Source organism: Oryctolagus cuniculus, chromosome 10, assembly GCF_051225735.1.
Source record: "Oryctolagus cuniculus isolate XC-2025 breed Fujian yellow rabbit chromosome 10, ASM5122573v1, whole genome shotgun sequence".
Lineage (NCBI taxonomy): Eukaryota > Metazoa > Chordata > Mammalia > Lagomorpha > Leporidae > Oryctolagus > Oryctolagus cuniculus.
The window spans coordinates 42,858,450-42,886,259 of NC_142876.1; the positions used below are offsets into that span (position 1 = coordinate 42,858,450).

At 41.1% G+C, this 27,810-nt stretch overlaps 1 protein-coding gene across 49 annotated transcripts in view; it reads right to left on the minus strand.

Annotated features, from left to right (window-relative positions):
• DTNA (dystrobrevin alpha) overlaps positions 1-27,810 on the minus strand; it is a 419,235-nt gene that overhangs the window by 4,253 nt on the left and 387,172 nt on the right. For 23 of the 49 annotated variants that reach the window (XM_070050325.2, XM_070050324.2, XM_070050320.2 and 20 more), the window contains 7 exons: positions 24,074-24,170; positions 22,362-22,382; positions 13,273-13,432; positions 10,135-10,224; positions 8,782-8,950; positions 4,794-4,926; positions 2,829-2,877 (listed from right to left, as the gene is read on the minus strand). In XM_070050325.2, coding sequence (XP_069906426.1) covers positions 2,860-2,877; positions 4,794-4,926; positions 8,782-8,950; positions 10,135-10,224; positions 13,273-13,432; positions 22,362-22,382; positions 24,074-24,170 — 688 coding nt within the window. In that variant the 3' untranslated portion in view covers positions 2,829-2,859. Of the gene's footprint in view, positions 1-2,828; positions 2,878-4,793; positions 4,927-8,781; positions 8,951-10,134; positions 10,225-13,272; positions 13,433-19,734; positions 22,383-24,073; positions 24,171-27,810 lie in introns of those variants that run through there. The other 26 variants (XM_070050313.2, XM_070050308.2, XM_051851996.3 and 23 more) reach the window with 5 other exon arrangements.

Here is a 27,810-nt window from a genome sequence, read left to right on the forward strand (position 1 = left end):
TGTGGGTGCAGGGCCCAAGGACTTGGGCCATCCTCCACTGCACTCCCTGGCCACAGCAGAGAGCTGGCCTGGAAGAGGGGCAACTGGGACAGAATCCGGCGCCCCGACCAGGACTAGAACCCAGTGTGCCGGCGCCGCAAGGCAGAGGATTAGCCTAGTGAGCCGCGGCACCAGCCCACACCGGCCCATGGTTCAGTCTTTCAATTTCTGAGTTAGGAAGTGATTGGCAAGGAAAGCACTGCACCGTAGGGTCACAGGATGGAAAAACGACATATCTGAGTGGGCTCCAATGGTGTTTTGGAGAGCCCTAGACTTAGTACTAACTTCTGTGTACACAGTGCTTCAAAAGTGGCTTCTTAAAAAGCAACAAACCAGATTGTATATTATTCACTCTTTTTAGTATGTTGATAAGTGCATATATATTTTAAATAGGTCTAAATGCCTTTGTAGCAGAGGATGAGTTTGCTACTTCTCTGGCATCCTGCTTTCTGCCCCCTAGCCATGGAGGGCTCTATCTTATGGATGGCCAACATCAAGCCCATGAAGTTGGCTTCAGGACCCTTGGATAAGGGATGCACACAATTTAGAATAATTTCTTGTCTTTGCAGCACAGTCAGAAAATGCAAATGAAAAAGACTTTAATAATATGAGCTGCTTTAAAATTTCATCTCTAATTTCTTGAATACAACTAGAAACATTATAGTAGGGGAACTAGCTGCAAAGATGACAACTCATTAGCTTTGGCAGTGATCTTAAATAGATTTTTTGCCCAAGAGGCTGAGTTAGCCACAAGCTGGTTCATGTTCAAAGTCTCATGGAATGCCAGCTAGGCGGGGACAGGATGCAGTAAATGTCAAAGGCACATCTGTTTAATTTTTCACTGTTAAGTTTTCAACAAAAGATTTAAAAAGTGGCTTAGAATGTTCAGAAATTTTTGACTTTTAGGCATAAGAAGAACCAAATGCCACTTGTTTAGTTGGGTTAATTCAAGGGCATTTTATTTGGCTTTTAAAAAACATATGTTTCTAAGAACTAGGTACTGATGTTTTTAACCAAGAGAACAAAAATGATCCTCTTGCTGGGACTAAGAAAAAGAGGATGCTATTAAAGGAAAAGGCTTGCTCCTTTGGGACTAGGTCTGTTATAGCTGGAGCAAGTATTTTCAGAAACAGCTCCTGGGAATTTGTTCACTCTTGTCATAATGAATCAGGAGAGCATGTGGTATAGCACACTTAAATCCAAGGGAGGTAGAATAGAGTGTGGTCAATAAGACCCTTCCTGATAGCTCATAAACTATACATCATCACAGCAATTAGGCCATGATTTTCACTTGCTTAATCTGAGGACTGAGACATGACATCAGTAGTGTTTGAGCTAGCACATACGAGGGTACTTCACAAAGTCCAGGGAAAATGTATCTTATTCAAAAGAACTAGGCATATATTTCAATTTTTTTGGTACCAAAACAAATTTAGCTTTAATTCAATTTCCCCCATTCCCTAAAGGGTACTTTTGGAAGTACTGGGACATCATTTAAAAATATAAATATAAATATAAATATAAATATAGTCTTTTGAAAGTAGCACCAGGACTCATTGAGTTTATTATCAACTGCACTACAGAATTATGGAATTCTTTGGTTGGGAAAGACAATGTGACCAAAGTAGATACAGGTCCCTGAGCCAGGCAGGCAGCCACATTACTGTAGGCATGTATTGGCTTTGTACTCTGATGGGGGATGGCTAAATGGCTATTTGCTGGAGCCAGACTATAAGAGGAGGTAGCCTGAGGTGTTTCAAATCATTGCACATTGCTGAGAAGTAGTCTTATTTATAGCAGTAGAGAGACCAAGCCCATTCTGAGTCGCGGTGGTTCTCATATACTTAGACAACACCATAGCAGCTCCAAGGTATTGAACTGGTTGTAAAGCACTGGGCATAGTGGCAGGCACATATGTGTAGGTTCGTCATAAATTACAGCTCTCTAAAGCTACATTTCAGAGAGTACAATTCCTCTATGAAGAAGGTATTATGTGCTCCACAGAGAAAACTAAAGCTAATATAGGTTTAATAATTTGTCCAAAATTATGTTGCTAGGATTTTTTGCAATCTGTATTTGAAGTCAGGTCTATTAGAGTTCAGAGTGTAAGCTTTAGACCACTGCACTTAAATGATCTTCCAGTGGTATTCGCTTTATATTAAAAAATTGTGAGTACTTTCCAGGTATCTAGGTAGATCCTTGGGGTGGGATCACAAGTCATAAATGACATTTTAAAATAATTTATATACTGTACAATTCCACAATGGATTTAGATCAGCTATTAGAAAAATATAAGGCTCAAGACTATTTCTTCTGTTTTGATTCATTTTCTTTAGTAACACATGGTTTTGCTTTCACTTGCTAAGGTACATCCTGTGGATCTTTTCTAAGTACAGCGTGCATATGGAGTGATCCATCCTGAGAGGTGCTAAGCAAGCTTGCTCTGGTCTTCTCAAGCTCTAGAGAAGCTACAAACTCTGAATCCACTCTGGGTTGGTGATGTGGCCACAGAGCATTTCTGGGGTATCTCTGGCATTATAGAATTTTTGTGTTAAATTCCCTAATTAATAGGGTCAAAAGTCAAGTCCCATGGATGTCTGGCAACTCTCCAATGAATTATAAGGAAATGCTCCATGAGCTGAGATGATTCTTTGATATGAGCAGGGAAGGAAGGTATTTTATCACACAGAAGGAAACACCTAAGAGAAAGTGATTGTGAGTTTGGGTTACAAGTTATCAGAATTCAGTGTACAGTGTCCATGTTTCCTTCTAAATAAGAGAGTACTTACTTGAGAGGAGAGTGATAAAAGGATATTGCATTCAACCTTGCAAGCTGACCTGTGGGTGACAAAGGACACAAACAAGAGAGGTGATATGTCAAGTTGGTGATGCAGTCAAGCTGGTGAATTATTTGGCTGGAAGCCATGCACAAAGGCAGACAGGAAAGGAGAGGGAGAGAGAGACAGACAGACAGACACGACAATGAATGAAAGCAGTATTTTGATCCACACAATAACCATAAGTTCACAGATCATTCAAGGAAAACCACCTGCGTGTTCTTGAGGGCATGTATCTTGAGTGGGGACACACAGGCCCATTATGTTCTCCCAGCCCTTACCCTGCCTTTTCCATTAAAGTCACTGGCTACAGGAAAGAAAGAAGAGGAGGAGTTTAAGATCTACCACAGTTGGCAAACTCAATTGGACCCTAAGTTGTTGATAGAATTTCCCTTCAATTTACTCACAAAAGGTTAAATTCCTAATTTATAAAAATGAATAAAAATCTAATATTTTAAATGGAATGTAGAAGATTGCTGGTCTTAAAATGAATTTCTAGTACTTCAGTTGCTACTGTCACTAAAATGTGGAACTGATATGAGCTCAAAGAGGGAGGTCTAATAGGGTTTCTATAACAGCATGAACTGGAACAATGGTTATTTAGCTACATGTCTATCCCTCCATGCAGCAGAACCATAAGAGATCCTTGTAGGTTGCCACCCCTCGGAGTTTCTTCCCAGCGATGCCCTGGCAGCTTCATTCCAGGCTGGTTTCCTTCTGTGGGCAAGCCATAGAAGTTGCAAATAAAGAGTGCTCCCTTTGGGTTTGCAATCAGGTGACTGTTTATGAAAAGTGGGAGCATGGCTCTTTCTGAGTATAGTCACCCTCCCCTCTTTTTTGTATGACTAGACCCGTGGTTTTAGATGATTTAGTTGTGGTTATTAAACTGAAAGGCTAATGGAACATTCCAAGAGGAAACCCTTTTGTTTGATATTGTTGAGGTGGAGTATGTGGCCTTGTGTTTCCCTCTTGAATATTCTTGGGAAAATATTTCAAGGCTTAGTTTATAAACATAAAAGAAGCAGGAGACAGCTGATTCTTGCTACTTCTCTTTCCTTCATTAACAGAGTAAGAGAGGGCCACTGCTGACCTAAGAATGTGTAGAAAGCTTGCATGGCCATCGTACAGAAAGTCTGATGGAAAAAAAATGACCTGCTGGAGCTGGCGAACAGCAGGTCTCAACCAGCAAACATCTCGAGCTCCCAGAACCCAACCAAACACCTGCTGATGAAAGGGAGTGAAAACAGAAAGACAAACAAGGGAGCAGAATGATCTCCATGGGGAAAACGCATCACCTTTAGGATGAGTTACCAGTTATTTATTCCCATTTGCAAGTCATGTATTCTGAGAATTCCCAAATGGGTTAATATACTCTAGTACATCTGAAAATCGTCCATCCATACTTTGCTGAGCACAGACCTACAGTTCCCCAACACTGGCGTTTGTCACTTTATTCCTTACTTATATTTGGCATGAGGTGGGCAGTGAGGGAGGCTGAGAATGAATAATTCAAGGGAAGAGGTAGGTGTGTTTATGCCTATTCAATTTCCTTGTGCCCTATTCTTTGTATCCTTATTATTTTTATCTTTTTTTAATTTATGAAAAAAAAAACCAAGCATCTTTCCTTTGGATCCTGGAGGAAATATGGACCATTAGTCACTAGGTTTCTGCTGACCTAATAAGGCCCCTTTCTATTTTCCAGACTAGAATTTATGAGTACATGGTGAGTGACCACTCCAAAAAGCATTCAAAATTTTTGCCTAGTCCATACATGGACTGACTGCGGTCAGAATATTCCAGAAGGGGTGGGGATGGGGAGTTGGAAGGAAGGAGAAGGCACAGATTTTCTGAGTATAAGACCAGCTACAAGGGGCTGGGGCTGAGCGGCGGGGTGGAGTGGGCTCGGAGCCCCAGTACCTGGTAGGCCTCATCCTGCAGCTTCTGTTTCAGGTATTCTTCCATCTTCAGTTCGTTCTCCAGCTGCCGGACAGAGTCACTGTCATAGTTCTCATCCTCAGGCCGCACGTAGGAGTCCCCGTCTTCTGTGACCCTGGCAATACAGCACAGGTGGCATTTTGGAGCGAATCTTAAAAAAGAAACCTGAGGGGAATCCATACATTGACTGCAGCTTTGTTGGTATGTTTACTTCCCTTACACCTCCCAATTCATGTTCATGTCCTCTTTTACAAAAAAAGGAAAACTTTACAAACATTGGCAGTTTGGAGAAAACATATGATCAAGACATTATCATGCACAATTTTTCCATGGCAATCTGGTTATTGCTGGTGTTTCTAGAGTTTACACCAGCAGGGGTGGGGAACCATTTGCTGCCAAGAGCAATTTGGATATTTACAACATCATTTATAAATGATCAGCTTAAAAATTAGCCTGCTATGGGCCGGTGCTGCGGCTCACTAGGCTAATCCTCCACCTGCGGCTCCGGCACACTGGGTTCTAGTCCCAGTCGGGGCACTGGATTCTGTCCCAGTTGCTCCTCTTCCAGTCCAGCTCTCTGCTGTGGCACGGGAAGGCAGTGGAGAATGGCCCAAGTGCTTGGGCCCTGCACCCACATAGGAGACCAGGAAAGCACCTGGCTCCTGGTTTCAGATCGGCGTAGCACGCCGGCTGTAGCAACCATTTGGGGAGTGATCCAACAGAAGGAAGACCTTTCTCTCTGTTTCTCTCTCTCACTGTCTAACTCTGCCTGTCAAAAAAAAAAAAAAAAAAAAAAAAAAAAAAAAAAGGAAAAATTAGCCTGCTATAGATTTACTGGATTTCAAGTCCTCCCTGTGGTTGCCTTGGCGGGGCCAGACCAAATGATTATGTAGGCCAGACATTTCTGGCTCTTGGTTACAGGAATGAGCTGGTCCTTTAAAAGGTTTTATAATTTTTAAAATGGCAAACGTGTGTGTGTGTGTGTGTGTGTGTGTGTATGTGTTTTTGGTGGGAGAATATAAAGTTTTCTCAATCTGAGGGCTTTAAAAACAACTTTTTTTAGATGAAGCCCAAGAACAATTTCTATAAGAGGAGTGAGCCCTCTAGTGAAATAAAGCTTAAAGACATACACTCTATTTTTTTTAATGGTAGAATCAAGCCTCAGAATGTCAGCCAATCAATGCCAGAAGGGGAATACTCTAAACCCTAACTCTTAGCCTTAAACAGTTATACAAGCTGAATATCTGAAAAATCCATTTAGGTTATCTAATTCTGCTGTAAAATAAGCAGATAAGAATAAACTTACCACTAATGTGGGACTCTTTCTCCATCTACTCATCTTTTAATATGAGAAGTGGTTCATGGGGCTACATATAAATTCACCAGGTATATCATCGTATGGTTAAAATATTCTCAGGGTAAAACAGTGCATGCTTAGACAGGACACATACAACTGAAAAGAATGGTCAAGGGAAAGTTTCTGGGTTGGAACTTGTATGTCATTGTTCAAATTTATTTATAGCTATACAGCATGTTCTTGTTATTTTTGGAAGTTTGGGACTAGTCTAAATAGGTCCATGAAGCCTCTGTGAACTTTTCCTCCCAACTCCTGAGTCACGTGTTGGTAGCTGGGGCTGCTAACCCAGCATAACAGGGACAGTAGATTGCAGTGGCTTTAATAGGGTTGGATTTTAGGATTGGGATGAGAATGTTTTAGGTGACCACCATGTAAACGATTAATAATAAAAAAGTCAAACAAATTTGTGTTGACTAGATAAAACAGGCAACAACTAATTCACCATTTGTGTAACAAACAAGTCGAACAATTCTAAATTATAGAGCAAAGGACAAGCAAGTGCACTAAAATTAGAAGCAGCAGCCTCCTGCCAATTTCAGTTACGTTCTAACAGTTTTGTTTTGCTGTTAGGTTCTGCTGCTTCACAGCTGGCTTTCAAATCACCTCTCTTGATAATTTTCCATCATTCCTGGTCTTGGATTGAGAGCCAAGACACCAGAAAGGCCTCTGGTTAGTTTCTTCTTTGGGTCTTTACAACAGCCAGGATATTTTCGTCAACTAGTCTAAAGCACTTTTCACATTAAGCAATACCACTCTTCTCAAGTTTCTTTAGTGTTCAGCCACTCCGTTTCCCAGGCCTCGGGTCAGCTTTTGCTCATGGTTCTCTACCTCCTTGAGCCTCGTTCTTCCAATGGCCCACTTCCCCCCTCATTTTCTTCTTTTCATTTCCAAGCTGGACTCTGCAACTTCTGTCGTGTCTCTGCCTATTTCTTAGTGTTGATTTGCTTCGCTGGCTACTCTGAGCTGACCCAGGGTCATAGAAAGTCTAGTGGGGATGTCACTGATTCTGCTGGCTTCTGTCCAGCCATGAATGCCTAAATGGGTAGAAACCTTCAAACCTTGTAGAATGGTCTTCCAAGGGTCAGCTTTTTTTTTTTTTCCACAGGCAGAGTGGACAGTAAGAGAGAGAGAGACAGAGAGAAAGGTCTTCCTTTACCATTGGTTCACCCTCCAATGGCCGCTGCGGCCGGCGCATCACACTGATCTGAAACCAGGAGCCAGGTGTTTCTCCTGGTCTCCCATGCAGGTGCAGGGCCCAAGCACTTGGGCCATCCTCCACTGCACTCCCGGCCCATAGCAGAGAGCTGGACAGGAAGAGGGGCAACCGGGACAGAATCCGGCTCCCCAACCGGGACTAGAACCCGGTGTGCCGGCACCGCAGGCGGAGGATTAGCCTAGTGAGCTGCGGTGCTGGCCAAGGGTCAGCTTTATATATATTCTAGAAGGCAACCAAATTGATTTCTTTACAAAGAAGTTTTATACATTTACTTGCTTGAATTCTGATGTTTGCATGATGTGTTTAGATCCATTCTGAAGACAGTCCCTCCAGCATCTCAGGGCCCTGCAGTGAGAAGGGAGGAGGAGGCACCTCCTGCACTAGTCTAAGTCCAAAAGGACAAGAACAGTTTTTTAATATTACTGATGGTTCCCAATTTATGATGTCGCAATTTAAAATTGTTTGACTTCATGATGGGGTGAAAGCAACATTCAGTAGAAACTGTATTTTTAATTTTGGTCTTTTCCCAGGGTATAAATATGAGGTCCAACTCTCTTTTCATTTTTTTTTTAAGTCTTATTTATTTATTTGAAAGTCAGAGGCGGGGGGGAAGCAGAGAGAGAGAGAGAGAGAGAGAGAAACTTCCATCCACTGGTTGACTCCCCATTGGCCACAATGGCCAGGGTTAGGCCAGGCTAAATCCAAAAGTCAGGAGCTTCATCTGGGTCTCTCCTGTGGGTGGCGGCAGGGGCCTAAACACTTTGGCCATCTTTTGCTGCTTTTCCCAGGCCATTAGCAGGGAGTTGGTTTGGAAGTAGAGCAGCTAGGACATGAACCAGCACCCATATGGGATGTGGACATTGCAGGTGCTGGCTTTACCTGCTATGTCACAATGCTGTCCCGCTCCTACAACCCCCCTCCTCCATTCCCACCCCAATCCTTCTTTCTGATGCTAAGCAGCATCTGTAAGCACAGAGGAAATAAGCGACACTATGGTGTGCTGTGCTGCTAAGCTAGGAGGTTTGGTACGCTGGGTATATCCTACGTATCACATGCATTTTCGACTTGTGATATTTTTAATTTATGATGAGCTCATCAGGCTGTCACTCCATCGTAAGTTAGGAACATCTCTATTTTGTATAGAACTAGTGCAATGCCTTTGGTGAGCTGGGCTTTTAATAAGCACTGGTTAGTTGCGGTTATTAATCCTCAGGGCAATTTAAGTCATCTTGCTAAATCTAAATGCTGTGCCCTTCTTAGCTCTTTGGGCAGCAAAGGGAACCGCATTATCCCTTTCCAACACAGAATGGAACGACCGTGTTCTTACTTCCTGGCTGCTGCCTGTAGCTCAGCAGACTGCTCTGCTCGGAGGAAATGCTGCCGGGGAAGGCACTCACATGTCGCTGCGCACGGTGCTTGTGGTGGCTCCACTGTGAATGTACCCGGGCTTTCGGGCTTGGATCTGCGCTAGAAAAGCCTTTTCAGAGGTTGGTGATGGAACCAGATCCTCAAACTGGGTGCGGGTAAATTCAGAATCCACATTACTCTCCGTTTCACTCCCCACCTCTGGTAGGCACAAAGAAATAAAGATTGGCTTGTTAGATCTTTTAATAACCTGCAAAGGGCTCGCTTAACATGGATGCATCTGTCCCATATAAAATATTAGCCAGTTACCACACTTAAGTAAATTGTTTATTAATTTCAAAATGAGAATCAATACAGATATGAGTAACATAAAAATCATTTGGTATAAAGAATTTTCTTTTTGATCCTAAAAATGAGGAATTTCTGTGTGTTAGTAATTGGTGGTTAGGAACTATAAGCCCAAAAAGGTTATAGTCACTTAATATTACAAAAGCATAAACTGGCAGTATTTGAGGCTTCCACAGCATTTGTTATGGCAGTGGATAGGTATGTGTCATTATTCATGATATAGAACTACTGCCATTTTATCTTATTTGGTAATCCTAATCCAAATAGCATCAAATGGTTTTTAATTACTTTAATTCTTATTAGAAAGGCTTTGAGACATTTAAGTCCAGAATTTTTTTTTTTTTTTTCAGTAGATGAGTAGATGAAGGAACCGCTGAGCTAAAGCCAGGCCCAGACTTCTTTTAATGCTTGTTTCATTTCTTACAGTAATTGTAATCTCAACAGTAAGACCACAGTCCTGCTAGATAAATGCCTTACTAGGTTTGCTTTTAGATGGAGAGTCTTAGTAACTGGTAAGATATTTTGCATTTTCGTTCTGCTGAAGTTTTAAAACCTCTGTGTAGTTTTAGGAGTTTAAAGAGTCTCCCAAGGTTTTTGCTGTTTATTTGCTGGGCAAATCTTTCTTTGGAGATATTACAAAGGTACATTTCTGTTTAGCCTCATTACAATAATCATGCATTACAAATTAATGGAGTCCAAATAGGTAAATAAAACATATGACCCTATCAAAAACTTTAGCAACATGCTACTTTGGGTCACCATATATTTTAATGGCTGTCTTAGGATTTTAAAATTATAAGTAAATTTTAATACTTTTCTTTATTTTGTCTGCCTTTTCCAAACCTTCTACATTGGGCATATATTAATAATGTTTGTAATAAGCAGAATATGAGCATTACTAAAATATGAATATACTAATAAGTATCTACATAGATCTTTAAAAAATATTTTACTATTTGACAATGAGCATACTGGCAAGAGAGGCCCTTAGCACCTCTGGATCTCTCCACAGTGGACAGAGGGGACAAGAGACTCACCAGAATTCAGCTCCTTCACGAGAGAGGACATGGTGTTAGTGATGGAATCTGCTGCTACTAGCAAGTCATTCCTCAAATTTCTTCTTGAACCTTCAGTGAAGAAAAAATAATAATTAAAAAAACAAGGCTTCTCCTTTTCCACAAATTTTCATGTTGTTTGCTAATCCTTTGCATTGATAATGACATGGCTAAGGGTTGATGTTTGTGTAATTTACTGTCCAAATTGGGGCAATTTTGAAAGTGAAAAGGAGCCATTAGTAAGACTGGGTGACCTGGCATAGACTGGGATGGTCCCAGGTAGACCAGCATATGTGGTCACCTTTGAAAGAATCATCCACACAGGTGAGAAGTCTTCTTTAGCTGGGAGAATTGCGCCTCCCCAGCTGCTGTGGTCATGGTAGCCTTCTCCTGGTGGCTGAGCAAGTGGGATCTGCAGAGTCTCTGCCTCCCGTCAGGGCTCTGGAGCTCTCCCTACCTGCATAGGTGCCTCTTGGGAATGGGAAATGTATGCACTAAACGCTCCCAGAGTGTGGGGAAGAGGTGAGGATTCTTGCTCTTGCTGCCAAGACACAGGCAGATGCTTGTCATGTGCCCTGCCTTGGAACTTAAGACTATGCTGAGAATTAGCTCATGGTAAAATAAGGATTATTATTAGTTTTAGGCACCATAAGGATTAGATGAATATTTGTGGGCTGGCTTGGGTATGAGACAAGGTAGAGTTGGAACAGTTTGGAAAAAAGGTTCAAGATTCCAGATATCTGCCTAACGAATAAATGGGTTTAGTATGAACAATTTGTGAACTAGAGGTTGCCTATAGGCCATATTTCATTCTGTCATGTCTCAGAAAGTGATAAGTAAAATATAAATACACTTAGAGTTTAAGAAATCAAAGTAGTTAGGTAAAGCCATTTGTCATATTAGAAAGCACAAACTGATTTACAAAACTGTAGATTTCTTTAAAATATTTCTTTGGATAAGAGATAAGAGTGTCTGTGGGAGCCTGCGCTGTGGTGTAGTGGGTAAAGCCGCTACCTGCAGTGCCAGCATCCCAGTGGGTGCAGATTTGAGCCCTGGCTGCTCCACTCTTGATCCAGCTTTCTGCTATGGCCTGGGAAAGCAGTAGAAGATGGCCCAGATGCTTGTGCCTCTGCACCTACATGGGAGACCTGGAAAAAGCTCTGGATTCTTGGTTTCAGATTGGCCCAGCTCCAGGCATTGTAGCCATTTGGGGAGTGAATCAGCAGATGGAAGATCACCTTCCCTCCGCCTCTCTGTAACTGTGCTTTTCAAATAAATAAAGAAACCTTAAAAAAAAAAAAAAGAGAGAATGTTTCTTCACACTCTTGCTATCCTTGGATTATGAATGTTAAAAAAATTTTTAAAAAATCTGCCAGGTGAAAGGTGATATTTATTAAAATGTGTATTTCTACAATTCTCTGAGAGGTTGACCATCTTTCATATCTTTATTGGAAATACATATTTTTTTAAGGTTTTTATTTATTTATTTGACAGGTAGAGTTACAGACAGTGAGAGGGAGAGACAGAGGGAAAGGTCTTCTTCTGTTGGTTTACTCCCCAAATGGCCGCAATGGCTGGAGCTACACTGATCTGAAGCCAGGAGCCAGGAGATTCTTCCCGGTCTCCTATGTGGGTACAGAGGCCCAAGGACTTGGTCCATCTTCTACTGCTTTCCCAGGCCATAGGAGAGAGCTGGACTGGAAGAGGGGCAACTGGGACTAGAACCAGCGCCCATATGGGATGCCGGTGCTGCAGGCGGAGGATTAACCTAGTGCGCCACGGCACCGACCCCAGAAATGCATATTTCTTCTCACGGTTCATTACTTTCTTACTGGTTTTCACATGTTCATGTGTGACAAACTATGAAACATGATTGCATCTGAGCTGGAAAAGTTGTCCTCAGGTTTTTGTTTTTGTTTTTTTTTGTCTTGACTTTTTTCTATGCTTCTCTTTGCTTTACAACTTGGAGTCACATATGTCTTTTTTTTCCTTAGATTTATATGCGAGTTCCTGGAAGAATGCTCACAATATATTGCCAATTTGAAGAAAACACACTCTACAGCCTGAGGTGCAATGCATGATCTTGTTTGTATAGAAAGAAGAGTATGAACCTGTAAACACAATTTTAAACATGTCTCTTTGTATAAGCAAAAACTCGGGAAGGACTGTGACTTCTAGGAACGTGGTTCATCAGACTGAGAGTATCTGTGAGGGGAATAATTTTTTTACTGTCCATAATTTAAAAAGTGATGGTAAGAAAAATTTTAAGTCATTTTCCTCAGGACACCCCCTCAGGGCAGTGTATAAATGGAAGAAGCATCGCGTGGGAGAAGGCAGGTTGGCATCTCCATCCCACTTTGCACTCCTCTGCTAATGGTGGAGGCCTAACCTTATAGCCCCATATCACAGAGGCAGTGATTCAACTCTTGAGGCCATCTGAACAGGGGACCTGAAACAGGTAGATGGGAATAAAAAGTTCTGGAGCTCTATTATACAACTAGGTGACTACAGATAATGTTAATATGTATTATATTTCTTTATTTAAAAAGAATAACTAGAAGATAGGATTATGGATATTTTTACCATAAAGAAATGGTAAATATTTGAAGAGACAGATACATTTACACTGACTGGAGATTACACAATGTTATACACATATCAAAACATTACTTATTCTATAGATATGTACAATTTGTAAATGTGTTAACATTTTAAGAAATAATAAAAAATGACCAAATGTCCTTCTTGGTTATCTCAGAGCTAAAGAGCTGGGATTATTTATTTTCAGTGTTGAATTTTCTTTAATGTAAAGATGATAGCAGGAATAACCATTGTTCAGAATTTTGAAATGGGTTATATTTATAAAGCTTCCTGAGATATCGGTTAAAAGATTTTCCCATCCCTTGATGAGCAACCACTGACTAAAAATAACAGGGCAGGTGACAGAAGCCCAAAGGCGGCCAAATGCCGGCGTGAACAGAGGCGTGGGGTGTTCCTAAAATGGCCATGGGGTAGCCCAGAGTAACCGCGTACGGCTCCCAAGGCTCTTCCTACTCCACAGATCTCGGCCACTCATTCGCTACGTCAAAGCAGACCATAAGAAAGAACAAAGCCACTTACTTTGTGCAAACGCCTCTTGTACATCGCCCCCTACCCCCGTGAGGGAGTCCTGAGGCGTGTGGGTCGGGGTGGAGCAGGCGGAGGCCGACCGGATTGGCATGGGGATGGGCCTGCTGATGGTGTGGCTGGGGGAGGAGCGAGGAGAGCTTGCTCCCTGGGTCTGAAGAGACAACGCAAGTTGTTAATTTGTTTTCCCAAGAAAACGGCCCTATGTCATTCCCCATGTCTCCTCTGGTCACATGTTAAAAACTGTGATGGTGAACTCTCAAAGCTGAAGGAAATCCGACGTAATTGAGGTGGCAAGCCTAAACCCCAGTTTAGGTGGAGATAATTTAGGACCTTATTATATAGAATCGGAAGTTTGGGTTAAATGTTGAAAGCTAGGCATATTAGTATAGCACTGCTCTATAATACATGAGATGTGTGCCCATATAATGAATATAATGGTTAAACAGGGATAATTACAAGGTGTGTATTTTCTCCTGGAAAGAAATTTGAAGAATAAAGACATCAAGGAGAAAGTTTTAAATTCAAACTAGGCGGTGACTTGAGATGGATGTGGTTTATATACTCCCTGGATTTTTCTATCTGTGTGTCCTGGCATCATCTTTAGAGGCTAATTCACAGTTTAAATCATGGCACACAACATTATGAATGTCAAGTTCCAAATTAAGAATCCAATGAGCGGCCGGCGCCGCGGCTCACTAGGCTAATCCTCCACCTTGCGGCACTGGCACACCGTGTTCTAGTCCCGGTTGGGGCACCGGATTCTGTCCCAGTTGCCCCTCTTCCAGGCCAGCTCTCTGCTGTGGCCAGGGAGTGCAGTGGAGGATGGCCCAAGTGCTTGGGCCCTGCACCCCATGGGAGACCAGGAGAAGTACCTGGCTCCTGCCATCGGATCGGCGCGGTGTGCTGGTTGCAGCGTGCCGGCCGCGGCAGCCATTGGAGGGTGAACCAACGGCAAAGGAAGACCTTTCTCTCTGTCTCTCTCTCTCTCATTTCTCTCTGTCTCTCTCTCTCACTGTCCACTCTGCCTGTCAAAAAAAAAAAAAAAAATCCAATGAGGTGGAAGTGGCTTAATTCCTGTTGTATAGTATAAGCTGACTTTGTCAAATTACTCTGTGAGTCAGAGATTCTGATGGAGAAGAGTAAAAATAAAAATTCATTTTAAATCTTGGGCTACTGCTTCCTGCAGGAAATGTCTTTCTCTGCATCTACGAAAAGACAGTATTCTAGCAGGACCGTAGGAAGAGTTGGGTTTTGAAATAAGGAAAGAGAGAAGTAGAAACCAACTAAAAGCCACTTGTCCCTGCAGGACAGTCTTTGGTATGAAACCATTCTGAGACTGCCACACCTTACGTTTTGTTTTGTTTTCTATAATGCAGGTTTTGTTTCTATAATTCAGTTTTTTTGGAAATAGTCTACCTATTTTAATAATTAGTTGACAAAGGAAATCAGTCACACATGCATAAGAAAATTCAAGGAGACCCTCAAATGCATACACGGCACAGTAAGGGCTCACATCGATTCCATTCCAGTCTGCTGGGTCTGCCCAGCTAGAGTGAGAACTCTTCCACAGCAAGGCCTAGAGGTTCATTGCCAACCTATTCCAATGCCTACCCATGCAGCACAGAGCAAAGCTCTGGAATAGTCAATCTAGATTGTTGCTTTGGGTTTAGCTGCTTGCAGTTAAAACACACATCAATCCTATAAAATGCCATGCTGTTAGCTCTCCAGGGCTCAGAATCACACATAATTGTCAAAATCTACAAAATGAGAAAGATCTAGAATTAAAAATGAAGCAAACGAGAGCAGAGCACAGAAAATAACCCATGTGGCGCCCAGTGGGCTGAAGATTCCATTCTTTCAGTACCTTGTAATGGTCTGTCCAGGCCAAGGAAGAGCACTTTGCCCAGGAGCGACGCTCTGCAGCCTGCTTGGCTCGGCCTGCTCAGGGATGGCTCTGCTTCTCCCCAGCAGGCATTGGCAGCTCAGCCCCTTTACCTTGAGAACTTCTGCTTCTGAGCTAATGCTGCATCCCTCCCCACGCCCCCAACTGTTTCCCACACCAAGAATAGAGTGCTTCACCTTCGAGTTGTACTCTAGAATGTTCCGGGCAGGAGTTGGGGGGAGTGCTTCATGTACCTTCTCACTGATTTCTGTCTGTGAGCCTAGGAAGCAGGCATCATAGTTCTCCCTGTGCGGTTTGTATCCCAGTGCCCTGAGAGGTGGTTGGAGCCAGACTGGCCGGGCTGGAGGCTGAGCCTAGTGCTCTGAGAATCCTGGGCTATTGGTGGTCTGTGTCTGGTGGAGGAGGATCACTCAAAGGAAGAAGATACTGGTCAGGCACCCCGAGGGCTGCCTATCCCTGGCAAACCCCTGAGCATCTTATCAAGGCGCGGCCCTCAGAGGGATCCTGGACCTTTCTTGTCTGTCTTCTTTACCAGGGGACCAGTCACAGCACGGAGAGGAGATTAGAGACAGGAAGTGGCACAGGGTAGTTTTAGGCTCCTGCTGGCTACACAGCCTGGGAAAGCAGATCCCCTTCCATGGTGGAAGGCTCATAATCATACAGCTTCAGTTTTGGATGTTCTTTGCTGTGTATAAGGCACTTGTACATAGTTCTGTTTCATTTACCTAATAAAGTGGTAGGGGAGAAATCTATTTATATTTGAATGGCAATCTGTAGTCTATGGAGCATTTTAATCTCAAATACTTAGTCTTCCTAACAACTATATGGGGCATTATTCCCATTTCATAGATTAACAAGATGAGGCTCAGAGAGGATAATAGGGTTCCCCAAGGTCTCTAAACTAGAGAGTTTCAGAGATAGAATGGATCCCAGCCCCCATAGTACCATAGTGTCTTCTCAGGATTGTGGGTGTTGTGACCAGTCATGTGCTTCTGTCCATGCTCCACTAAATGGAGAAAGGTTTAGAAATCAGAAGGTTGAAATGGAGGAGGGCACAGACCTACTCCGTGTGATATTGGAGCAGCATCCTAGGGCCTCTTCCTGGATCAGGCAATGCCTTTCAGTCACTAAGTGATGGAGAGGTGTGGGTGCCCAGTGTGGTGGGAGGATCTTTGGGTGCTTTATCAGCACAGAAGTACAGGCCCAAGGTCTTCTTTCTTATCTACAATTTCAAAACCAGGAAAGCTCTGACAAGCATGTGCTATTTCACAATGATTTGGCCCAAATGGATCATGCTAATGGATGTGGTACCTGCAGTGTATTGTCTTTCAAAAACCTGAATGGATTCTGAATTAGGTACAAATCTGAACCCATTGATATCAGATATGGGGCCATGGCTATATTTCAAGTTTCTAATGGCTGTCCTGGGACTGCATGCACTGTAGCCCTGCTTGCCCTGTTGTCCAAGGCTCTCCAGCTCTGCTCATGGGGCTTTTCCCCTTTGGTCAGCGTTTGTAAGGAGAGGCATGCATTTGGCCCTTTGACCTTCCTCTCTGTGAGCCTCTTTCCTTCTCCAAGTGCACTAGGCTCTCCTGTTAACTGTGTGCGTGAGGCATTCCCAGTCCCAGCTTTCTCACATTAGCACCCTGCCTCTAACTCCAACGTTTCCTATTCCTTTCTGTCTGCCTCCTCTTCTGGTAGTGGTTGTGTTAAGAGACAAATACTTGATTGTGTTATGTGTTAAGGGAAAACAATGGACTGGATTACACCAATGTGCACATGGTTAATAGCCACCATCTTCTCAATGAATCTCTAGTTGGTGTAATTCCAAGCATTCTGATCATGTGAAGAATTTAGGTGGAAGATTCTGCATTGAAGAAAAAATTCAGTTGTATTTTTTGGGCAACTTGCAACTCCCAGTAATGTCCAGCTTTTACCTAGACTTGTGGTGGTAGGATGGTGACTCCTGGGTGGTTATGGCTCCTCTCTCTTTGCCAGAACACTGTCCAGTTTGATGCACAGAAGCTTCCTAACACCTACTTTGAGGAATACCTTCTCTGATCTTCCTTTATGTTCTGTCCTTGTAGGGACACTCAGAATGGGCAGCTGCCTCTTGGTATTGGGGCAAATCAGTGGTGATGCAAATGAGCTTCATTTTCATAGGTGGTGGCCCATGTAGAAAGGTGGCCTCCATCCTGGTCATGAAGCATGGCTGTCTGCCAACTACTGTAGAATAGCTGGAATGACTAATCTCTGTGGACATCCTTTCCTGGAAATTACTCAATGATTAATGGAGCAAAGACTTAAGGGACAGTGGTCCATGCAGATCAATATATAGATCTGAAATTCCCAAAGAGGGAGCTGATTTATGGAAGAAGGAAAACATATATCACACTTGGCAAATTTAAAATAGATCTCTTCTTAGAGAATAAATGAAAAATTAATTTCTGCACGCCATCCTCTGAGTATATTCAACCTTTTGTATCAATTTTTTAAAAAGTCTGACATAATCCATAACTTTTCTGATTTTTTTTCCCTAAAAAGTATTTTGGTTTATTTCTTAGTGCTTCAAGAAAAGGAGTAAATGTTAATTGCTGAACAAGGCTATCCTGGCGAAATACAGAGCAATGAGGCAGCCCTTTCTCAGGTTGGGCTGAGAAGTCAGGCCTGGGTGTACTCAGCAGGCTGGGAAGGCATAGCAAGGCTGCATTCAGCTACATCCAGCCCTCTTGTAGCCTTCTTCCACTATCCACGTACTATTATCACACTCATGGTCATTTCCATGCTTGGGCATGACTTGGATTTTAATAGTGGAGATTTCCAGGCAGAAAGGAGGAAGTAGCAGGCAGACAGAAGGGAATCCTGGGCCTTAGAATAGAATGAGCAAGGTGCTAGAAGCATAGGGGAGCGTGGCGGGATGCTGGCGAGGCCGGCAGGTGGCTGCAGCACTGGGTTCGCTGTGGGGAGTAGCAAGAGATGAGGCTGGGAAAGATCCAGGTTTGAAGGTCTCCACTGTGGACTTTACCCTGCACTGGAGGGTCATCCTCTAAGATTTTTGAAGGAGAGAAATACGTTTTACTTCTTTAGAATTAATCAATTACTAATTAACAAAGAAAAAGAGGTGAGATAAGGTGTATGTTTTTGAACACGAGATGATTGTCAGCTAGGCGCTGAGTATCTTTGAGGCTAATTACCTGCCTCCCTGACTATTGACTGGTTCATTAGTCTGAGGGAAAAGCACCAGAGAGGATGTACATGGAAAAGAAAGGAAGATGAAATCCAGGCTGACAAAATTGATCTTTTGGGACCTCCTCATATCTAGGATCATATCAGATGTTAACCAGAAATAGAAAAATGTATTATTGGACTGTGTTTGTCATTTTTTCTAAAATAATGAATCTGTTGTCTATTGTCACAAACAACTGCAATGGGTGGGCATTTGGCACAGTGGTTCAGTTACTGCTCAGGACGCCCACATCCCATAGTGGACAGAGGGGCTGGTTTGGAGTGTTGCCTCCCTGGCTTCTTATCGTTTCCTGCTAATACACATTCTGGGGGGTAGCAGTTGATAACTCAAGTTCTTGGGTCCCTGCCCCACATGTGGGAGATCTGGATTGAGCTCTACACTCCTGACTTCAGCCTGGCCCAGCCCCAACTTTTGCAGGCATCTGTGGGGTGAACCAGCAGATCAAGAAACTGCCTCTGCTTCTCTCTCTGCCTTTCAAATAAAATGAACAAAATTACAAGAGATATGAGCACAGTTCTTTTCAAATTTTCTCTCTCAATGGAGACAGTCAAGTAGGAGGCAGTCAGTCAATGCATGAGTGCAGGTGTGTAAAATATGGGTCAAATTTGAAAAGTTACACATACCAGGGTATTTCAACAAGTTCATGGAAAAATAGGTTTTAAAATAGCTTGTTGTGGGGCAAAAAATTTTTCAAATCCATGTGTTGTTTTTTCATAATATGCATCTTTCATGAACTTTCTTAGGACTTCTTATATGCATGGATTTTAAAAACTCTTTTGCACCAAACTAATGATTAATTCCTTTTCTCATGAACTTGCTGAAGTGCCCTCAGAAACTGTGTGTATGATATACATATGTATACCCACCCAGAATTGCCCTGCAGTTCATGTAGTATTTTTACAAAGTGCTTTCACACCCATTATTTTTTAGAATCCATAAAAAAAATACCCTTTGAGGCAAGTCTTAGTCTCTTGGAGATAAATTATCTGGAAATAATTGACTTAAGGTTTCACATTGTAAGTAAAGAGCCAGGACCACTGAAATTCAGGCCTAATTCTAGTAATCTTGCAAAGATAATAATCACTGAAACCTTATTTTAAAAACTCAAAGTCAGTATACTAGGTTTCAGACTGGTATGCATGCTATTTGGAAGTGGAAATATACCAGGAACCCTGGAGCATATCAACACTACAATTACACCCCAGCTGCCTTCATGATTAAACTTTTTATGAGTGTTCTTTTTATGATTCCTTCAATAAACCTTAAAGATACACAAAGAAGAAAGAGGGTAGGATGACTTCAATTCAAGTTTTGTAAAAAAAAATTTATTGCTTGTGATACCATAATCATCATATTATATTACAGGCACTATTTGTTTTTAAATTCATGTTCTCTCCTCAAGGGGAATAAATTCATGCATTACCTCTAACAAGAAACAGTATAAGTAGGAATTATATATACCAGCATAATAAAACACTACATTGAACCACACAGACTTATGATAAAAGCAAGTAGAGGTTATTAAATCAAGCACAATGTGTTGTGTGGGGGTGTTTAAAGTTTGATTTTACAAAGAGAATGTCCCCAAAGGGGAAAGCTCACAAATAAAAACAGAATTTAGAAGCAGATGCCACTCTAAAACTTCTAAATTCTCTCCTTAGATCATGTTATAACACGAGAAGTCTACATACTTGTATGACATTTGCTTATTTCCTTGTAGAGTTGCTTCCGTAGGGCTGGTATTGATGGGCTTCTGTTTTTCATTCTGACTGAGGGTCAGTATTAGAAAGAGCCACATGACATCTATGACTGCAATTTTTCCACTTTATTATTCAGTACAACTGTGAAGCTCTGAGTGGAGCCTATTTTTTTATGCTTTCTGTCACAGAAATTTTGGTCTCCTGAGAAGTGGTATGTTTATATCACTAAAACCACTGATTATATTCTCTGTTTGCCTCCTTGCCAGAAAGCTCAGAGTCACACTCTTATCCCTTATGATTAACATATTCACATTTGAGTTCCCTTAGTTTTTGATTTTTAAATTTCAATTTTATGAAGTCTGTCTTTATATCTTTTGTTGTAAGCTGCCTCAGACCCTTTCAGAAAAGTAGCTGGAGTGTAACAACCAATCAATGAGTAAGATGGGAAAACTATCCTACCCCCCAGATAACTACTGACATCTTTGGGTCCAGACCATGACCCCTTGGCACTATGCTGCAGCGCCCCCTTCTGGCAAGCTCTCCAAGTTGCAGAAGCTGCCCAGGGGCTTTGTGGAGAAGCTGAAAGGGGTGGTGGTGGCAATGATGCAGAGTTACAGGCACTGCCATAGTTTGGCCCCGAGTGTACGATTGTTATCAACTTCCTGGTCCATGAGAGCCTTTCAAGAACGTGCTGCCTGGGAAATGGTAGGGAGGGGATTCCCTCAGGAAAATGGCTAAAGCAAGGCTGACCAACTACAGGACCATGGCCCCCTCTGTCCACTGGGTGGAGGAAGGTTATACTTGAGTCTTATTTCCTTTTTCAAATGCACACTCTAAGAAAGAGACAGGAAAGAAAAGAGGCATTTTGCAAAGGGAAGTGCAAGAAAAGGGCATTTTTCTCTACCATGATCTAAGTGTGTTGGGAGTACAACAGCAATACCCCTATGCACGCATTCATGGGCAATTATACAGGCTGCAAATCCCTCACCCAGGGGGACTGTGTTCCATTAAAAGTTAAGTTTAGTAATTTTTTTTAACAAAATACAAAATAATGTAATACATTGTCTTTATTGTCTGACATTACAGATTTTACACTTTCCTTTTTTTTTTTTTTAAACAGACGATGGGAATGAAGGATAAAAATGTGTCCAGCATTTGGCAAACATTCTTTGTTACACACAAACACACACAATGAGTAATAGAAAAGAGCATACAGGAGAATTAAAAGATACGTTGAAATTGGACAGACTGTGGTTTTAACTGATCCATGGAAATAATGTGAAACTTCTTCATAATGCCAATGGGTGGGATATATTGTCATACACAACTTGGTACATGCACTGGAAATTATGACTGTTTTATTTTGCTTTTATATAATTATGTTTCCTTTTGAGTATGCTGCTCCCTCTGCTGGCTTCTGAACCTGATCGCAGGGTCAGACGTAGGGCTCCAGTTTAGGCTAAGGTGAAAGTCACAATGCCCTCTATTTCCAGAAAAAGAAAAATGTATGTCATGATCCTGTGAACTCCCAGAACAGAACAATTCTTGGCGATAGGAGAAAGGCTAAAAGCTTCCTATTCATTAGACTACTGGCAACCAACAGTTGGGATTCTGCTTTGGGGAAGAATCAAAAAGATGAGAAATGAAGCCCATTACTGGGGACAATATTTCTCTCATAAGATTGAAAACATTTTGGCGAGCAATGGGAACAGGGCTTCAAAATTATATGATGTGAGGACATGAAAAGAGGTTTTACACCTTTTCAGTAAAATGGAAACTGCTCTGTATGCCCACGGCATGAGAGGATGTGGAGGTGAGCTTCTGTGTGCTGCAGGTTTTGAGATATTGCTGATGTTAGCATAGTCTGCTGAAATGGTGGTGGTGTCTTTATATTAACAGAAGGGTCTAGTCAACAGCCCTGAAAACCATAAGACTGTTTTGAAACTTATATATTTTGGGGTCCACAGAGTTGTCAATTAATTACAGTTTGTTCTCTCTTCTAAAAGATTTAATAGCTCTTTTGATGCCCACAGTAGAGATAGTTATAAAAACGCTAAATTTCATAATCTCAATTCAAGCACTACATTGAAAAGGAAGCAAATTAGTATGATTTTTTTTCTTTCCAAACTGAAGCATGAACATACATTAGAGGCAAAAGCAATGAGAAAATCGGCAGGATGGCAGGCCCCTCCACTGTTAGTTAAGACCTGCAGTAGGGGACATAACTTACTCCCTGCTTCAGTTCTTCTTCCTACAGAAAGATCGAATCAATAATAGTTAGATTACCCAGGGTTCCAGGAAAAGCAGGTATATACAGTGTGAAGAAATGCAAGATGGGAGACACATCAACATGGCTTCAAAGGCAGATCCAGGCCTCTGCCACTTCAGTGACTACAGTTTCAGGTCTGTTATGATTTAAGACTACAGACACATCTCTTTCCTCTATGTGTCCAACCATCTCTCAGAATGACCTGTTTCTCTAGCCTGGTGTTTATACATCCTGGTAATGGGTTGTATTCACTTGGGCCAGGTTGCTGTCTAGGTGTCTGATGGTCAGTAATCTCCTATTCATCACTATGTTGACAGAAGCTATAGGAACGCTAGCAAGGTACAGTGCTCAAAGCTTCCTGCCATTCAATGAAGGATAACATGGGTTCAGACCTCTTCATTTTGTACAATTGTATAGAGAAGCAGGAAAGAAATTTTCTGTTTCATCAAATAAGACAACAGGCCGGAAACAGCAGCAGGTTATTAATTATCTTATCCTGTCTTACCACAAAAAGTAGGAAAAAAACCATGAATTCTACACTTCACATGTCTAATATACTAATAAAGTTTTTTGGAGTAAAGATAAAGCATTCCTAATATAGATTGCTAAAGAGGACACTGATGACAAAAAGTTGACTGAGGAATGAAAAAGGAAAACAAAAGAAATGTTACAAGAGCAGTGCCTGTGATTAAAAATAATTTCTGTTAGGGAAATAAATGAAAAAGGGAAAGAAGAAGGGAGAAATAAAGAGGAAGGGAGGGAGGAAGGAAGAACCAACAATACAGAAACAACAAATTGTCATGTGTTGGGGATGTGAGTGACGCCTGAACTGAAAAGCAGGACCTGCTGCCTCACAGGAAGGCAGTCCTGGGAGCTTCAGTTCCCGGCTTTGGTGTGTCACAATTCTAATCTATATTAGTTCCTGCTTCTTTACATCAGGCAAGGTGACTACGCAGCTCTGACACTCCTGCTGGCCTGTGGACACAATTCATCTACTTTTTGACTTGAACAGAAATTCAGTGTATACTGAAGGAAGGAATGAGTCTTTATCAAAGGAAGAATGGCACTTCAAATGAGAATATCAGATTATAGCACTCCACAGAGGACTTCTGCAGATACCTAAATAAACTCTGCCTATAGAAGAGTAAGCAGATATTCCCACTTACTGTTTGCATTTGAGACCTACAGATGTCGTGTGACTTGCTACTAAAGCTATACAGATGGCTAAAACATCCCACTGAGATTAACATGTTACTTCTTTAATAAAACTAAACTTGCCCATGTTATCTAGTAACTATATTTTAATTTTCTAAACTAGGTAGTAGCCTCTATTCAATTATAGTCAAAGTTGCTGAAAGCTATTAAATGTAAGATATTTCTTAAACAATTCCATTTTATTACTTTCAAGGACATAAAGGAATGGGGAATAAGCTGAGAAGAAATTTCCCCATGCAGGGCTTCAGTAGTCTGGTTGTAGGAAATGGATTAGAAATGAGATCTGTAGTTGACTGCTAATGACTCACAGGTCTAACAAACAGCTCTGTACCTGAGTTTGAAACAACACATTGGGGGAAATCAGGTATATTAATTGGAAAAATAATGGCACATTCTGTATAAGAGACCTGACACATGCCATAGCAACAGACTGAAGAAACTTAGTAGAAATGGCTGACCTTTAGCAGCTTCATGAGGCCTTCCAACTGGACCATTAGCTCTCTCCGGCTCTCCTGGAGAGCAGACATTCTCTGCTCCAGCTCATCTTTGCGCTGTCTAAGAAAGAAGCAGTTGTCATCAGAAACAGCATTCAACTCGCTGAGTTACCCTTCCCGGTTCTGTGAGACTACCGGACTCTGAAGAAGGACACCCCTTTGCATCTTTGACATGGTTCCCAGACAGGTAACTATCGTCAACCGAACAACTGCAGCTGGGCATATACTGCTGCTTGTTAGAAGCTGTCCTGCATTTAGAAAGAATTAAAACCCTTTCAGACATTTCCACCCGTTGACTATGACCTAACTGACCATTTAACAAGATCTTTTCTGTGGCAGGCCTTGTGTTGTGCCATTGGCTTCCCTTGAGACAACAGGCAAAAGCCAAATTTTCACTGAAAAAGGCCAATCTTCCAGGTCATCTGGATCCAAAGATTCTTTTGTAAATTTGCAGAAAATACTGATTATCTGGTGTTCAAAAACATGACTTATAAATGTATGTTTTAAATAGTTTTCATCCCCAGTATGCAATGTGGTAACATTCAGAGTTGAAATATTAACGTGCATAGTTATTACAGACAAATCTAAGTTTTTTGGCTTGGGTTTGCTTTCATAAAGTGATGTGGTAATAAAGGAATTCCTATGTAATTGACCCACACCTGAAAATGATATATAAGGTTTGTGTTTGTTTAATTTTATTTTGTTCTAAAGAACTTTTATTAAGATGTCAGGCAGAATGGAAACCACTAAGGACAATCTACGTTCCATCATTTAAGTTGACACTAAGAGGTACCAGAAATATCTAAAAAGGAAAAGAAATGAAAAATGGAGAATAATATTATAATGGCTCACATTTTTAAAGGATATATATACTTTCAAAACCAATTTCAAATCCATTATTTTATGATCATTAGTGAATAAGTAATATATACAACTTTCCCTTGCCCTAAAGGCTTCTGTTTGAGTTTGAAATATTAAAACTTATATTCTATAAATGTGTGAATGCTTTAGCTGTGTATGGATTAATGCATGAACTGATGTGGGTACTCTTGATGGCACAGACACCATATTAAGGGAAGCTACAGCAGGAACTCAGACATGAAAAATGGACAATATAAAAATGTCATATTGAGTTAGGTCAATGACTCATTCAGTTGAAACATATTTTGTAGGCTGTCAGGTTAGGGCTATAAATGAGACATTTCTAATTTGTTTTCATACAGGCTTTCTCTATAATGAATTTTGAATTCAAAATTTATAAACATATCTCGGTCTCCTTTGACTATACTTGCATTTATATTTTTAAACTTTGATTGTCATTTATGGCTCATTCCTGAAGCAATTCTTCCTTGAATCCCCTTTATAACTGCCTCTCTCTGCCTGCAGGGGATGAGGCACATCAACATTTCATAGGCAGTGGTGGTGCTATCTCTTTTTTTAGCGCTTGTCTCTCTGGGCTAACACTTTCTAATTTTTAAAGTCTTGTCCCATTAAAAAACACTCTTCAATGACAAATCCATTAATTGCTTTTCTTTGATACTGTCTTCATGTGGTGTACTGAGTACTTCAGAGTATGCTTGAAATAAGAGTAGGTCTATCTCTGGTTATCTTTTGTATATGGGCCTGTAGTTTTTGGTATTTTGGAATATTTTGAGAAGGTAAAAGGAAAATTCTAATATTGTAAGTAAGAAACACATAGGCATTTAAAGTTAACAGTATGAATTTACATTTAAACAGTTAACACAGAATTAGTCAACATTAAAATCTTATTTATATGTTTTTCTTACAGTAGTAATCTCTTAAAAATATGACATTGAGTTAAACTAAAAAAAATTTAGTAACATCTTTATTTATTCTTCTCTATAAGTGTTTACACCAGTGACCCAGTAATAAATCTGTGATTAGACTCCACCATTCCAAAAAGAAATGAGAAAACAAGGATTAAATAGTGATTTTATTTTCTGAGAGTTAAATGTATTCATCTCTAGAGGAACGGTTTTTATTTTGAAAGTCTATCATGATATTTTAATATTGCATGTACTTTTTAAAGAGATTTATTTTATTTATTTTAAAGGCAGAGAGAGAGAGAGAGAGAGAGAGAGGTCTTTCATTTGCTGGTTCACTCCCCAAATGATTGCAATGGGGCTGGGCCAGGAGCTTCTTCCAGGCCTCCCACAGGATACAGGGGCCCAGCACTTGGGCCGTCCTCAGCTGCTTTCCCAAGGAAAATGTACTTGCAGGGGGCTGGATTGAAGTGGAGCAGCCAGGACTCGAACCAGCACCCAAATAGGCTGCTGGAATTTTAAGTGGTGGCTTAACCTGCTACACCACAACACCAGTCCTGTATGAATGTTAGTCTATTTTCTTTTAGGATAGTGTTTAGACAATTGGTAAGATTTTAACATGAATTGTATTTTAGATAATATATCCATACTAAACTCCTGAATTTGAAAATAATTTTTTCTTATAAAGTATATGCATATATATAAATACTTAGGGGTTAATAGTTATGATGCCTCCAACTTTCATTTACCTTATGTAAATCTCAATTTTCTTGTCTATAATAGGTGAAAAATAATAGTGTATTTCTCTCAGTCTTCTTATAGAAATTATATAGGACAATGTATGTAGATCTTAGCGTATTGTAGGTATCAGATTACATATAGAAATGCCTATCATATAATCCCACCTCTGGGCTGCAAAGTTGGCTTTCATTTTCCTGTGGCTAAAGTAAAGAGAGAAGCATGATCATTTATAATTGAGTAAGACTGATTGACAGGTTCTAGATTATAGGCTAGATAAAAGAAAGAGGTTCTGGAGTTCTACTACACAGTGGAATGAATATAGATAAGGTTAATTTACTGTAAATTTCATTATAAAAAACTAGAAGATAAGATTTTGGGTGTTTTCACTATAAATAAATATTAAATGCTTGAAAAGATAAATATGTTTACCCTGATTAGACATTATACATAGTCTGATCTTTGTAATGAAACATCAATACTATTCTATAAGTATGTACATTTTATATATGTCTGTTAAAATTTTAATAAAAAGTTTCATAAACAATGAAAAATTAAGACTATTAATTAAAACTATGCATTCCTGAAAAGCATCGCTCTGCTCGCTTCTTCCCTTTCCCTGTCCCCACCCTCTGAAAGAAGTTTGTCCCGTTGGTTTCTCAGGAGGACACTCGGAAAGGATGCAATGGAGAGGACCTCTATGAACGTGGTAACGAGGGGCTCCTGTGGCTGCTCTCTATGGCCACCTCTCAGTGTGAACTAAAGCCAAAGTAACTTTGCAAGAGCCCATGGTTTTGCAGTTCTTTGAAGTCTGAAATGGCAAGCACATACCCAGGTCAGGATTTCTTTCTTTCTTCTTCTTTTTTTTTTTTTTTTAATTTTGACATGTAGAGTTATAGACAGTGAGAGAGAGAGAGACAGAGAGAAAGGTCTTCCTTCCATTGGTTCACTCTCCAAATGGCTGCTAGGGCCGGCGCTGCACCGACCCGAAGCTAGGAGCCAGGTGCCTCCTCCTGGTCTCCCACACGGGTGCAGGTGCCCAAGCACTTGGGCCACCCTCCACTGCCCTCCCAGGCCACAACAGAGAGCCGGACTGGAAGAGGAACAACTGGGACTAGAACCCAGCGCCCATATGGGATGCTGGCACCGCAAGGCGGAGGATTAACCAAGTGAGCCACG